Raw genomic sequence first — 16168 nt, forward strand, 5'->3', positions numbered from 1 at the left:
TTTGTCCTAAACTGTTTTCATTATCAGAGGAAAAAATGAATAAGCCTAATATTCTGGTTGCAGCATTATTAGTTCACGCGAACTGCAAAGTTCTATCTTCAAAAATGTCCGATTTACCCAAGATAAAATAAGAACCAAAATGGGACACGAAGGGAAATTCTTACATAAAAATAAAACGAAAATGCGAGTGCTTCCTAGGAAAGCTATCTATGCCCCTTTGAATGAAATACGCCAAATTTGTTTTTTTTTGCAATAATATTATGATTATGTCCATACATGAATTATTCAAGATTGCTTGATTTTATAATCATTAAATCATTTAATGCTGGAATCTGGGAGGTCTAGAATCTGCAATCGGATTCTGACCTTAAAAGGCCTAAATTTAAGTCAGCCGGAGGGACTATGGTTTTTATTTTTTATCATTTCATTATGTTTAAGTCGATATAAGAAGTACCGTCTGCAAGAAAAATTGGCTTCGTCAGTATAATTGTATTCTACCTATGCAGTAATGCATATTAATCATTTATTTAAAGGCATTTATTTTCAGGACAATACACGCAAGTGAATTATATTTATATACAGGGTGGTCCTTGGTTCTATTTACTATTTTAGTAAAATATCCCTCAATGATTCTGCCATTTTGCCAAATTCAATATTATTATATTTACAGTTTTTTTATACATATGTATACTTGAATATAATAATTTATTTATAACATCAGGGAATCTAAGAAAATTAACAAAAATGAATATATACACATATCCGACTTATTAAAACAAAACCTCAACATACAATTTGAAGAAAGGTAAATAGTTACCTATACCGGGTGTCACAGGAAAAAGAAAATGAAATTTGGTATATCGATAGAATAATAGTCATAAGAGCAAAGTATATAGATTTCAACTGAAGTTAGACTGTGATAAGAGTATCTTTTGGCATATTCTATTACTTTTTGTTACTTCCTGTTTAACAGGAAGTGACACTAACTTTTTTATTTTAAATGGGACAATTGGTATATTATTACGTATTTTGATAGAAAATAATATTCTGAGAGTAATGATACCGCATTTGCCACTTTTTGTTTTATGTTCTTAGAAAAAAACATTTTTTTTAAATTTTAAAATAAGGTGTCATAAATGCATTGGAAATTTTATTTTTTAATCAAGTAATTACGGAAAAATAATAATTTACATTGTGTTTTATTACTTTCAATCGGTTTTTCAGAAATACAGTCAGCAAACGTTTCAAATATTAGTAAACATTGAAAGTCTTTCAAAAACTACGGCAAATTTATTTGAATAACAAATAATAATTGAACTCGACAAGATGTCACGTACTATGTCAATTGAAAAATAACTCAAGAACGCGTCAAAACGCAGCCTCATAGTCAAGAAACCAAAGTCTTATGACTTAATTTTTTTCTACTTATGGGCTTATTTATTGACCGATTTCAAAAATAATCATATCAAATTATTGGGAAAAAGAAACCGCATTGCAAAAGTGGTTGTTCAATAAGGTGCTATTTAAAAAAAATTAAGTAAATGCCAAAATTAATGGTTTGGATATTTTAAATAGACGTGTAAAAAATTTAACTCAAAAAATGTTACGAAAACTATTTTTCCGAGATTACTTGATTAAAAATTGAAACTTTCAACGCATTCATGCACTTTATTTTAAAATTTAAGAAAATGATTTTTTTCTATTTAAAACAAGAAAGTGTCACTTCTGGTTAAACTGGAAATAACGGAAAACAACTGAATATGTCAAAAGATGCGCTTATAATAATTCTATCGATATACCAAATTGCATTTGTTTATCTTGAATAGTAAAATTGTTATTAAGTGTTCCCTTTTTCCTGGGTCACCCGGTATACAATGGTAAAAGAGACATTTTTTACAATAGTCATAATAGCCTTGAACGCTATAACAAAAATTATATAATTAATGTGAATTAAAAACAATTTTGTAATATCATTAAAATTAAGGCATTTTTCTATTGATCAAATTCAATAAATGGAAAGTTGTCTCCTTGATCCAAATTAGAAACCAAGAACAGGAACAACATGTAGAGGTATTCATTTAAGCTTAAATATCATTTAAGAATAATTTACCTGTGTTTATATGTACCTACTTTATACTAACTTATTTTAAAGTAGCAAGGATAAGTTACAGATTAATTTATTATAAGAACAATATAAAAATCATTATATTAACCAGAGTTTATATATAGTGTAAGTAGCATAATTTTACACGTAGGTATAAAAACCATTCTTGTCTCCATGCCCCTCTGAATCTATTATAATATATATCTTCTTTATAAGGCTTTATAGTGTTGTATATATTGTAATTATAAATTGTTTTTTTGGTTAGGTTTTTGTGAAATAAATTTAAAAACAGTTTCTTAAAAAAGAGAAATTAAAGTCTATTATACCTACCTAGGGGGTTGCGGAGGTAGTCTATCATCAGGCCTTCCAAATCCATAGATTCCCCTAGTTTGAATTTTCTTTACCTCAATATTTTCATCGCACAAACCAACGGTCACGATAATAATTACAATTAACATATTTGTCAACATTTTCATTTTTATTATGAATTTAACACTCGGCAACATTACAGCACAAATCACTATTTGCACCTATTTTCAAATCACATGATGTTTAAATATATTGTTGTTAAATTAGATAATTCATAAAATATACGTATACGTAGGTTCAACTGGTTTGACTGGTGAAGAAGCAGTATCATTAGCAAGTACGTCTGCTGCAATGTCCGCGGTAGTACTGCCAGCGCATTTTCAGTATACCAAGTAGGTATATGGGAATATTAAAAAATAATTAAACATGCATGCGGTCGATTGTTCGGTGAATGATACTCGGTTTCGCCAGTTTAAAGCTTTTCATTTTAAGAAAAATTTAAAGATTATTGTTTAAATTAAAGTAAGCTAGTCGATATTTGCTTTAACTAATGGCCCAGTAATAATTAGGTTATTTTTTGTACCTGAAATAATTTTAATTGGTACGTACTTAAAATATTTGTACTGTATTAATATTTATCCGAATTAGAACTTAAATATCTTGGGTAAGGAGGGTTCAATATAATTTAACCTATTTGAAATAAACAGTATTCTAAAGGTAGTTTACTTTATGATCTTAAATCGAAAAATATCAAACGTATGTCTCATCGCATTTCTCACCCTGGACAAAATGTGCGCCTTATAACCTCCTACCAAAAATTAAAAATATCGCTTAACAAACGACCAAGGTATTGGCTTGTATCCGCATCTTAAGTAGGACATCCTGTATTTGTGGAATGTTACCGGCTTTAGTAATAAAAAAAGGCCTTATGAATAAACGGATATTCATGCCACATTAGCGTACTCACATGTAGACATGAAGAAGTAGCATTACGATTTTTTTAAATTTATTTACGGATTTTTAATAAGGATAACCTTTAACGTACCCGTACCGATTGTTATTTTTCTAAAATCATCATCTCAGAAAATTCATCTTAAAAAATAGCATTTTCTTCGACTTCAAATTGAGACTAATCATAGATATTTTAAAAATTTTAATCTAGAATTATTTCTTTTGTGTCGGCGAACTTGCATTCTTGAATGGTGACATTTAACGGTAAAAATAATGACTGAATTTCTTTAAAAAAATGAGAACGCTCTATTTAGAAATAATTAACCTAATTATATTTATATTAAGCACTTCTATAATAAAACTATTCAATTTTATGTAAACAAATTGTAGTATCACTTTTTTAAATCTGAAAGTTAGGTTCCATTTTCAGCTAGAAAAAAGATAACGTTTTTATATGGTCAGACTTTAAAGCTGATACGCTCTAATTATAAAAGACATTACTTGTAAAAGTGTAATTTTAAATAACCATCGTTTCTGGTGTTTTTGGAGGAGGAAGACACAAATTCTGCAATGCAAACTACTATTTTATTTTAATATCTATTTCCTTTTATAAAACTTATATCACTTGTAGTCTGAGACCAGAACATAAATTATGAATGCTAACATAAGATAAGTAAATGGAAAAAAAGTTGTCTATTATCTCAGTAAATATATAGAAATATTTCAAAAATAAAAATTTGTAACCAACACAATACATACTACTAACATTTAGGCCAAACGTAGTATTTTTCTTAAATAGATTACATATTGTAATAATGAAAAGTGCTCCCCACCTGTATATTTCTTGCCTAAGCTCACTAATAACTTTATCAAAAAAGGACATTTTTGATCCTACCCTTACGTACTTCGTAAATCTATAGTAATCTTCGTAAATTTCTATAGTATCCTGGAATTTAAAAAAATAAATATATGGTGCTTAAGCAAATATACTTCTTGCCCTGCCCTGAATACTGTCTAAATGATTTCGATTTTTTTTTAATTTGCTAATTTCAGTAGAATGTTTATAATCTCCTACACCCTACACGTAATCTTTATAATAGATTGCGAGCTATTTTAGATTTTATAAAAAAAATATTGGACTGTCTAATAAGGAAGTTTGTATAAAGGCTTATTCCATAAATTAAATATTTTCAATTTTATGTTTATTTATTGAAAAAATACAGTCCATATTAAATTAACTTACAGTATTAGTTGGATATGATAGCTTTTTATACAATGTTATGCTTATTTGTCCTTCCTAATATTAGATAATAAAAAAGGCGTTTCACATTAAAAAAACTGACTTTTCAGGTTTTTTTTGTTTAAGTAACTTGGCCACCTCAACATTGTTAAAATTTATTAATTGGCAAAATATTTATTGTCGACTAAAGTTTTCTTTTATCCAAAAACTCAACTTCAATTTTATTAAAAGTTATGTTCAGCAACTAATAACAATGAATGTATGGCTAATAAATTTCCTGCAAAAAAATTTTTTTATATAAAATGTAAAATATTTCAAAAAGTCAGCATTAGGCATATGACATTATACATAAAATGTGTGTTAAATTTTATGTACATTTAAAAAAATTTATAATACACAGGGTGTTTCTTTTAAAATAACAATGATTTTATATAAGTAACAACACTGTATAACTGAAAATCTTTTAAAAATATTTTACCCCTTACTGACTTCACTGAATTTTAAAAATATTCTATGTATTTATAGTTTATTATTGGACATATTGTGTGAAAAATGTAATATAGTAATTTTGTTAATGTTAAATATAATTATCTGTTCATTGCTATTCTACAAGTAAAAATTTAAAAATATAACAGAGGATTAACTAAAACAATATTTATTTTATGTATATAATTTATTAGACACAAAAGTTTTTAACATGACGGACTAAATGCAATTAATGAGGTAAAGCATGTGTGATTATAATGGTAGTAAAAAAACATTTTTTTAATAATGTTATTAAAGCAGACTCATGTTTAATGTATATATTGCTTACAAAAAAGTTAATGTGAGAAAATGTATTTAATAGTAAACAAACTAAAATGAAAGACACTAGAAATAAATCAAAATACTTAAGATTCATCATCACTGCCTTGAGGCTGCCTTGCCTTTGGGCCACCAGCCCGTTTTGCCATAATTATTTGATCCACCCTCAAAATTGTTGCTGCAGCATTAACAGCATATTTCAAGCCCCAGTATTTGCCCTGATACAGATCAAGGATATTCTTTTCTACAGCATCACAGATCTTATCCTCTGACTCAATGTCAATCCCAGCATTTTTTTGTCCAGTTTGGTGAGCTTCCAAGATCTTGTCCAAGAGCACCTGTGATTTCAATCCACTGTTTTCAGCCAAAACTTTGGGAAAAGTCTCCAAAGCAGTAGCAAATTTTCTCACTGCATACTGTTCCAACCCAGGCAAGGTGTCAGCAAACTTGAGGAGTTGCACTGCTAGTTCAGCTTCTGTGGCGCCTGCGCCTGGTACAAATCTGGGATCTCTTGAAAGTCCTTTGAAGGTATTGACACCATCATCAATGGCCCTTTCGATGTCATCCATGAAGTTGTCTGTAGCCCCTCGAATAACAACAGTTGCTATCCTGGATTCTGTGCTTTTTTGCCTAAATGCCACAATAGGAGTGTCACCAAGTTCTTCTACACAAACCAAATCACAATAGCCAAGTTCCTCTTGACTTGGAGCAGTGAGACGAGGCAATACTGTTGCATCAACAGCCTTACTTAGCCGTCTGAGGTCAAACTTTGAATTAAGTCTGACAGCCATCATATTGTATTTATTGATAAAGTGAAGAGCCATATCTCCAAATTTAGCACCAGCAACTATTACTTTGGCTCCAGTGTCTGCTATGGCTTTTATTTGGATTTCCAAAAGGTTTTCTTCACCTCTGCTGAAATTCATTAGCTCATCAGCTGACTTTATAAGTACTGTACCCTTTGTTTCTGTTTGTACAATGTCAATTGGGCAGCTGAACACGGCTATTTTTGCATTTTCGGCACTTGTCATTTCTCCCTCAACATGTCTCTTAAAGACCATGCCTTGAACAACTTGTGACTTATAAAGACCACCTCCTAATACCTTACATACTCTAACATTGTCAACATTAAATGTGGTCTTTTCTGGCAGTATTGAAATGCAAGCTTTGGTAACTAAGTCTGCTAAAAAGTCTTCATTTCCATACTGCTTGGCCATAATTGAAGATTTAATGACTCTTTTTACCTCTTCTGTATTCCTCTTGTCTTTTACAGTGTAGGCCACTAGGGTAGGTAGGATTTCAAGACATTTATCCAGACCCCTTTCCAAGCCCTCCGCTACTTCAGTTGGTGTAACTCCAAGGCGGATAAGTTCTTCGGAAGATTCCAGCAAAGCTCCTGATAAGATTATAACAAAATTCGTTCCATCTCCAACCTCATGGTCTTGCATTTCACTGCCCAAAATCATTAGTTTCGCAGCAGGGTGTTCAACATCCAGTTCTCGAATGATAGTAGCAGCATCACTGGTAACAAATTGTTTTTCAATGTGGTTTATTACCATTTTATTCATGCCATTTGGTCCATAAGCTGATCGGACGGAGTGAGCAAATTCTTTGCAAGCATTAATATTCCTGATTACGGCCTCTTCTATACCTGAATAGTACCGTGCTCCTTCTTTCATCATCTGGGCGAAGCCTGGCGCTTTTGGAACGTGTAGTGCCATTTTTTAGTTAAAGAGAAGTTTATTTAGTACAGCGAAACTTTTTTAAAGGCTTAAGAACTGCAAAATTCTAGAACTAAAAAAACATTTGTTCTATCACAATCACGCTTCTTTGACAGAGACTGAGGCTCGCCGCTAACATAACCTCACATTACCTATAAAAAAAAGTAGCGATTTTCATTTGTAACATTAATGCAAAATCAAATGTCATGACACTTGAGTGAAATTTTATGTGTGTATCTAAATCAGTTACGGTTGAAAAACCTCTACAAAACAAAGTTTCTTGATAAATAATTATTATATTGTTTGATGTTAAAAAATATAAACGGCTATAACTTCCAAAACTCTCAAAGGATTTGAATAAAACTTTTTTCTATAATAAATAACAATAAATTTTATAAATCGATTTCAGATAGGATGCCTAGATTGCGGAACAATTACTTTGTTTATTTGGTTTATTTTATTTAATTAAAGTTTACACGTGACGTTAATGCGAATTGGAGCAAAAACGCTTTGGCATGTGTTTACACAACGGTTTTAAGAAGCGGTTTAAACGTTAACGTTAACCAGCTGCCGACCTAATTAATTTATTGATAAATGACTTGATAAACAGGTTGAGGAGAATGGTGGAAACTCTTATTTTATCAAAAAATATATCTTTAACACTTTTAATACAGCTCAAATAAAAAAACAAAACAAAAAAAAACACTTGTAATTGAGAAAGTTATATTATTTCAAAGTTTAATTTTTATGTCACCTCCCTCGGGAGAGGTTGCTTGGTATGTTCAGCCACTGTGCCATATAAAAGTCTGCTCAGGAACACAGTTTTCTGTTGCACTATACCTAAAATAAGAAATACTCTTTTTGAAACTTGTTTTAAGCTAAAAATTGTGTTCACTTGCTTTATAATTGTTAATATAGTCAAAATCGCTCTTATCGTGCGGGTGTATCGGATTATCAACGACAAACTTTTGTAGTTACGTTTCATTTCAATTTGCGCAACAACGCTTTTTAACTACAACGCGTCAGATAAACGAAACAGATATATGCAGCGTTAATGTATCAAAAGAAGATAAAATGATTAATGTCAGTGGTTCTAAAACAATTACTTTCATAACAAACATGCCTGTCTCGTTTCGATTGACGGATGACATTATTTGTCACAAGATAATTTACATTTCAAATTATGGAAAAGAAAAAGCCTTTTTGTGGATTTCTAAATCCTCAAGCCAAAAAAATGGTACTTAATGTAATTAATTACTTCGAGAACGAAAAAGAAAATAAGGGGTTACTTAAGAATGTACAAGAAGAAGTAGCTAAAGTGCTTGGAATTAGTTTAAGAATGGTGCAAAAGGTTGTATACGAAAACAAGAACAATCTTATTCTCAAGAAGGAAAAAAAGTGTAAAAGGAAGAAGCCGAAGACTGTAGTCTTCGGCTAAGTAAGGGATAGGATTTATGAACTATATAGGCTAAAAACAAATATAACGGTGCCATTTCTGAGGGATGTTTTAAAGCAACGCGACACTTTAGAAATTGGACTTTCTGCTTTATCAAAATTAATTAAAAGCATAGGTTTTCACTATAAAAAAGACTGCAATAGAAGATATTTGTGTGAACTACCAAATATTGTGAGCCAACGAATAGGATTTTTAAGACAATATACACAAAATGAAAAATCAAAGTTAAGGAAAGTGGTATTCTTAGATGAAACTTGGATATTTTCAAACGGGAGTGGAATAAAATCTTGGCAAGATGAATCTGTGAAAAGCGTGAAAAGAAAAAAAGGATGTGGTCAGGGAAACGATTTATTATTTTACATGCCGGGTCTTCAACGGGATTCGTTCCAGGTGCAAGTTTAATTTTTTCTTCTAAGTCTAAAAGTATGGATTATCATGACAATATGAATTGCGAAATGTTTGAAAAATGGTTAAAGGAACAGTTAATACCGAACTTGCAAGAACCTTCCTTAATAGTATTAGACAATGCGTCGTATCATTCAAGAATTTTGAATAAACAACCAAATGGAAGTTGGAGAAAAAGCGAAATTTATGAATGGTTAGTAAAAGAAAATCAGAATCCCTTGCCATATATGCTAAAATCCGAACTTCTTTCAATTGCAAAATCGCTGAAAAAACCAAAAATATATGTACGTGAAATAGTACGTGAATATGGCCATAAGTTTTAAGATTGCCACCATACCATTGTCAGTTTAATGCCATTGAGCTTATATGGGCAGGGTCAAAATCTTATTATGAGAAGCATGTGGGTGCTGAGGCATTAAATCACATCAGAAAGGAGTATTGGCGGAAATCAGTGGATCACACAGAAAACATTATTAGAACCTAGTGGAAGAGAGAAAAAGTACTCGATATCCAAGTTGAACCATTGATCATTGCTCCATTTGAAGAAGATTCGGAAAATTAGGAAGAGTTTTCCGACTCTGTTAGTCATAATGATAGTTATAATTAGTTTTTTTAAAGCAAATTTGTTACTTCATTTTTACACATTCACTTAAATCTTCAGTCTTCGGCTTCTTCCTTTTACACTTTGTTTCCTGCTTGGAAATAAGATTGTTCTTGTTTTCATATACAACCTTTTGCACCATTCTTAAACTAATTCCAAGCGCTTTAGCTACTTCTTCTTGTACATTCTAAGCAATCCCTTATTTTCTTTTTCGTTATTAAAATAATTAGTTTTATTTTTGCATTTCGTTTATTATTTAGGTAAGATTAAAAAGTACAAAAATTTTCTTTTAAACAAAGCTAAGTAAATAAATTGGTGAATGCGCTGGGAGATAGATGTGCCCGGCGCATTCTCCATTCTTTTAATAGTTACTTTCAATCTTTTTTTGCCTTGTAATGTGTAAATAAATAAATATTCATAAGAAAACGACATTTGAACTGTCGTAGCTTCCCTCGTATTTATCTTTTGAAAAAAAGCTAAGTAAATAAATTGGTGAATGCCCTGGGAGATAGAAATGCCCGCCGCATTCACCAGTTTTTTTTTGTTATTTTTTATCTTTTTTTGACTTTTAACTGATATAAAAGAAAAGATAACATAACTTTTTTAATTTTCTGTGCATCAACGTATAGATTGGGTCGAACGACGAATAATAAATCATAAAATTAAAATGTAATTTTAAGAGTGAGATTGTAACATGAACTTGCCTTTAAACAAAGAAAGTAGTTTTCTGGTCTCTGACTGCACTGCATCACACACAATACAAATTAATTGTTTGTCATTATACCAAAATGTATAGTTTCCCAATAATTATTACAAAAAACACAATCACACATAAACAAAGAAGAAGACAAGATCAAATAATCGTTAAAAATTAGACGCTGTGCCCTGAAATCGACAAATTAGTATGTTATGCACATACATAGGGTCATGCTAAATCGTATACTATAATTAATGTAATTGTTTTTTTAATAAATGTAATTTCTCAAAAATTTAGGTAACAACCATTTTTAAATGAAATATGTACAATTTTAATGAAAGGATAGGGAGGCATTTATGCTCTCATAAAAAATATAAAATGCTTAGATTTAGATATTATTGCGTAAAGGAAAATTATTGTTATTGAGAATTCCGTCTATTTCGGACAATTTTTCAAAAAAGGAAAGTAAATATTATGTCTAGCAACTTAGCAGAATATCGGGGATTCTAGGCATATAACGATGAGGCGTATACCCAACGGGCTTTATACTTATGGGCTTTTTCACATCATGAAAGGAAATAACCAACGTATGTTTTACATGTCGAATCTCGGATACGTAGTATTCCGCAGACATTTTTACGGCGTTAAAGGCATCACGTCAGTTAATAATTATGATCTAAGGTGTATACGCGGCTTTAATATGTCACATGACGGCGTTCAATGTATTGTCAAACTCTCAAGGAAATAGCATTTTGGCAGCCACTGATTTTTCAATTTGATTCATATTACGTGGTGACCATTGAACCCGCACGATAAGAGCGAAGACGACTATACCATGTTAATTATAAAGCAAATGATCACAATATTTGTTGTTTTCTTTAATTTAAATAAATGTTTAATGAAAATGAGAGTTTAATAAATTTAAACAAAATTTTAAACTGTCGTCTCTCTAAAGATTCAAATCCAAATCGTCTCTTATTTTTTTTGACTATTATATGAAAATTAACATTTAAAAATACACGAGTTAAGAATGTTCAAGAATGTTTCTCTCAAAACTCACAAAGGTTCTGAGATTTGAGAGAATTTTCAAAATTCTACAAATGATCAGATATATTTAAACTAACTACCAAGGACCAAGCATAAGCACCCGGGATATCCAAAAAATCGTCGGGGCACAAAGACGCAAAATCAAATGCCAAGCGGCTGTGAGAAAGGAGCGAATGGTGTCATAAAAGCCAGAAGCTTCCCCGAGGCTCGGAGGAGTAATCCAATGCTCTAAACGATTGGCTCCTCAGTAGAATACTTGCCCTGCAAAAGGCTGAATTTACAAAACAACATCACAGGCCGGTGCTGTCGAAAGTACTCGCCATGAGGGAGGACTAGAATTGCAAGAGCTACCTGGCTACATTCCTTATAGAAGAGTTTGGCAGCAGACGGAGGGATTCACGACGGGAACCTCCACCCAATTGTAGACAACAGGTCCGCACGGAAGTAAGGCTATTACAAATAAACTTACATCACTACAAGACCGCAACCCCGGCCTTGAGTAAGTACATGACCGACAATGGCATTTAGATGTTTGCATAATCCAGGAACCGTATATTTAAAGGGGCCAGAGAAGAGGACTAGGGAACCTCAAAGAAAGACTTGTGTCAAGCCAAAAACAGGGACCCTACCCAAGAAGCTGCATCTTCATAAGAAACGATTTAAAGGCTACACTGCTATGGGAGTTTTGCGACAGGGACACGGCGGCGGTTAAATTGAAAATTAAGATAGCGAAGATTAATGATAAGATCAAGAACACAGCAATAGTGTCAGCCGCACGATCAACAAGAGGAACCATCTTTCACCGCAGTTCGGAGGCTGGAATACCATCAAAGATCGGACAACCCTCTAATTAGTCACTATTAAATTACCCTTGTATTTATTGTATTAGCCTCGGCTTTACATATACTTAATGTGGGGTACGAGCCGACATTAGAGATTAGAATTTGTTTTATTTTATTCTTAAAACGTTCCAAATCTAAATCCACATAGTTGGTAGGAAGTTTATTATATAACTTAATAGCTTGAAATCCGAATTGATCTAACACTAGGCAAAGGACGCATTTGTGACCTTGTGACGTATCTGACGAACTTTGTTTATCAGATCACAGGTATATAAGGTTCCCAGGAGAATGAACTGGAATCTCTATAAAGAAACACTAGGGCACAACCTGAATAATTATCCAATGGAGGTTAAAAAGAACCTGGACCTCAAAATGCTGACGGAGTCAGTTACAGACACTATCAGAGATGCATTTAAAAAATCACGTCTCCCACGCAAACCATGTCAGATAGGGAAAACATTCTGGTAGAACCAAGAACTGAGGGAGCTTAGGCGGACAGTAAGAAAACTCTTTCACGGAGCAAAAAGAACTGAGGGGTGGAATCACTACAGACAAAGCTTAACCAGATACAACGATGCCATAAAAAAAGGCAAAACAAGAAGGATGGAGGAAACTAGGCAGGGACCTAATTGATATAACAGCATATGCAAGACACCGCAAAGCAATAGGGGCCGCCACAGATACTGGTTCGTGCATAAATTTCAATGAAGAATATACGAAAACCGAGGAGGCAATGCTATGCTTAATGCTGAACACGTACTTGGGATGTGGGTTAAGGTTTCCAACCTTAACCGGGATTGGAAATTCTCCAATCAACATAGGACAATACAAAAAGGGGAACTGGGAACTGGCAAGTTAAATGGGCGATAGACATGTTCAAACCATTTAAGTCTCCCGGAATAGATCGTATTATATCTATCATGCTACAGCAGGGCAAAGAACAGCTGCTACCCGCATTATGCAAAATAATGCAGGCCAGAAGCGAAAGTAGTATTTTTACAAAAAGTGGGATGCGACTCATACTCAAAACCCAAATCCTTCCGAGCAATCTACCTCCTTAAATCATGCCTCCTGAAAACGGAGGAAAAAGTTATAGAAAGGTATGTGTAATGGGTAAATCTTGTGAATCAGCGATCCACTTGATAACACAGAGGGTCAAACAATTTTTAAACAACCAATAAATCATCTTAGGACCCTTCTTAGACATTGAGGGAGTATTTGACAACACGCCATATGACTCAATTAATCATGTCACATCGCCACGAGATATATATCCTACGATTGTTGGATATATACCTCATTTGTATAGGCGGTTGGGTCAACTGAATGCTAAGTCATAGAAAGGAGTCTGAACAGCACCATACTATCACCGCTGCTATGGAATCTTGTATCGGACAGCCTACTAAGACGACTGAAGGGACACCATATTTTCGCACCATATGGGATACGCAGACGATATCATTCTACTAGCACAGGGAAAGGGGCAGCCAAGCTCACATATTCAAAAAAATGCAAAGAGCTTTGTGGTATGCAATCTTTGCGTACGGTTACCTTAAAGATGAAATTGCTGGTAATAATTGGTATCTAAGATTGTCGCGGCGGAAACCACACACAACAACTTTGCCAACATTATCTCTGGACCATTATCTCTGGCGTCTAATCATATTGTTTGCAAAGTAATTCAACTTAAATATCAGATTTGCCTTAATTTTTTTCTTCGGGTAATGAAGCACACAACTGAATAATTGAATATATCATTGAGCGTATTACCTCAAAAATCTCAAGAATGTTGCGAAACTGCATATAACAAGTTTATGATTTGGAGGGACCAGGGATGAGAGGCAGCAGGGAATGACTTAGTCACTTTGAAAGGCCATGGGGGCTGACATTCCAGTGCCCTTGCCGAAGGATACACCTTACCGAAGGTCATGGATAAATTCGTAAGCACAATCTGTGAGAGGATGCAAGTCGCAAGACAGGGCTGTCGGCCAATCCTGAAAAGACCGAGCTCATTCTCTTTACCAAGAGGCGGAATTTGACAGGCTTTAAACCTCCCATTATGTATCAGCTAACTTTAAGGCAGCAGGTCAAATACTTGGGAGTTACTTACACAGCATGCTCACGTTTAAAACTCACATAGTGCAGGCAGTAAATAAGGCAACAGCCCTAATGTGGCAATTACGGCGAACAATATGGGGTACAGTATAATACAGGTACAAGATGGGGTCAAAAACTCCACGTTCTTCAGTGGCTTTATGCTGCAGTCGTACGACCGAGGATCTCGTACGGATCCGTGGTATGATGGGAAGCCGTATTAAAGATCATCAACGCCCTAAAGCCGACCAGACAGCAAAGACTGGTCTGCTTGGGAATTACTGGAACTATGAGAACACCTGCGGCACCACTAAATTTTCAAGTGCGACACCACTAGGTTTTAAGTCGAAATCCTGACAAGGGAAGAATGGTCGGCGAACCAAATTAAAGAGCCAAGTGGTTTCCAGGCCTGGTACACAGATAGAACACGGATAAAAAGCACCAATTCAGCCGGAGCCGGAGTGTACAGGCTGGAAACGAACACAGGGGAATCCTTCCTGCTAGTGAAACACACCACAGTTTTCCAAGCGGACGTGTTTGCTATACTCGAAGTAGCAAACAAACGAGAGGCATTGGAAGGTAGCGAGCGGATTTGCATCTATTCCGATAGTCAAGCTGCCCTCAAGGCTATTTAGAAACCCAGGGCCAGCTCAGCGCTAGTCCAATGCAGAGACGCATTGGAAAAGCTTGCACTATACAGGGAAGTGAGATTGAGGTTGTTCCCAGGACACCAAGGTGTCGAGGGCCATGAGCTGGCCGACGAACTGGCAAAACAAGGTTCCGTTAACCCCTTCGTAGGCCCCGAACCTTGTCTCGGTCTTAGCAAAAAACAAATGTCCCAGGGACTTAATAATTGGAGGACAGAAGGATGTAGACAGGCCAAGGAATTGATACCAGACCATGACGGCTCTAAAGCAAGGCGACTGCTTACAAAGACTCAACAGAGTATCAAAGACGTGGTGGGAATTCTGACTGGGCACAAAAGTCTAAAAAGGCATTTACATCTTCTTGGTATAAGAAAGCCCACTCTGTCCGAATTGCCGTACAGGGGGGGAAACTTCATACCACATACTAGGTATGTGTGATAGGTGGAGTCGCCTGAGAAGGAAAACTTTCGGAGCAACGACGCTCGAACTGAAACAACGTAGGCTTCCACGTTGTTCCAGGAAAAATTATTAAAAGGACGGGCCGACCGCGCATTGGGTATGAAGGCGTAGGCTGGATGATTTCGGAATTGGCGAAAAGGGACTGTTCAGGCCTACTTGCCGAGCCCTAGCTCCTCCACCCTTACTACTAGGTTTCGTAGGTTTCGTATTCTACGTTTATGATGACGGTTCTACTTGATATGATGGTATGACAGTATCCGTAGTTACTTGTGAAGATTGGCTTAAATCGCCTTTTCCCATGTTGAGGCACAAATGGCACAAGTTTATCATCGTAAAAGTTCACAAAAACCCTCAAATGAGACCTTTTTCCTTTTGCAACCAAAAACTTAGAAAAATAAAAAAAAACACAAAACTTCATAGATGCCGAGTATAACTACAATGCCGTTGACAAGATGACATTTCGCGCATCACAGGTATGCGGTGTTGTCACTTGAAATTTGTTAGACCGGTTTTAGGAATAAAAATATTAATTTTTTTTGGTTTAAAGCTGATATTTTCGCTTCAAAGTCCAACACAAACAAGTTAAATTCAAATTATTATAAGTTAATATATACCTGAAAATTTCCTCTTTTGAAAATGAGTGTAAACTTGTCAACAGAGAATCGGTAAATATTTCTGTAAATAAAATATCCCCTTGCCCCTGAGCACTTCTCTAATAAAGATGTTGCTTACTGATTTTAGTCTTCAAATGTTCTAAGGCAGATACAACTACAATAATTCTTCTTTTAATG

The 16168-nt window shown here is 34.1% G+C and overlaps 2 protein-coding genes across 2 annotated transcripts in view; both read right to left on the bottom strand.

Annotated features, from left to right (window-relative positions):
* The window catches only part of LOC126738175 (uncharacterized), a 22767-nt gene extending 19972 nt beyond the window's left edge, over positions 1-2795 (bottom strand). Inside the window, exon 1 of the mRNA XM_050443376.1 lies at positions 2435-2795. Within this exon, the coding sequence (XP_050299333.1) occupies positions 2435-2610 (176 nt within the window). The 5' untranslated portion in view covers positions 2611-2795. The remainder of the gene's footprint in view (positions 1-2434) is intronic.
* A 2463-nt stretch (positions 2796-5258) lies between these two features.
* LOC126738166 (T-complex protein 1 subunit theta) lies at positions 5259-7262 on the bottom strand. Its single transcript, XM_050443360.1, has one exon. It carries the CDS (start codon positions 7127-7129, stop codon positions 5495-5497), a length of 1635 nt encoding a protein of 544 aa, XP_050299317.1. The 5' UTR covers positions 7130-7262; the 3' UTR covers positions 5259-5494.
* Between the last annotated feature and the right edge of the window lie 8906 nt (positions 7263-16168).

Source organism: Anthonomus grandis, chromosome 7, assembly GCF_022605725.1.
Source record: "Anthonomus grandis grandis chromosome 7, icAntGran1.3, whole genome shotgun sequence".
NCBI lineage: Eukaryota > Metazoa > Arthropoda > Insecta > Coleoptera > Curculionidae > Anthonomus > Anthonomus grandis.

Coding starts and splice junctions, on each gene's coding strand:
- LOC126738166 (XM_050443360.1), bottom strand. CDS start 7,129: ATGGCACTACACGTTCCAAAAGCGCCAGGCTTCGCCCAGATGATGAAA.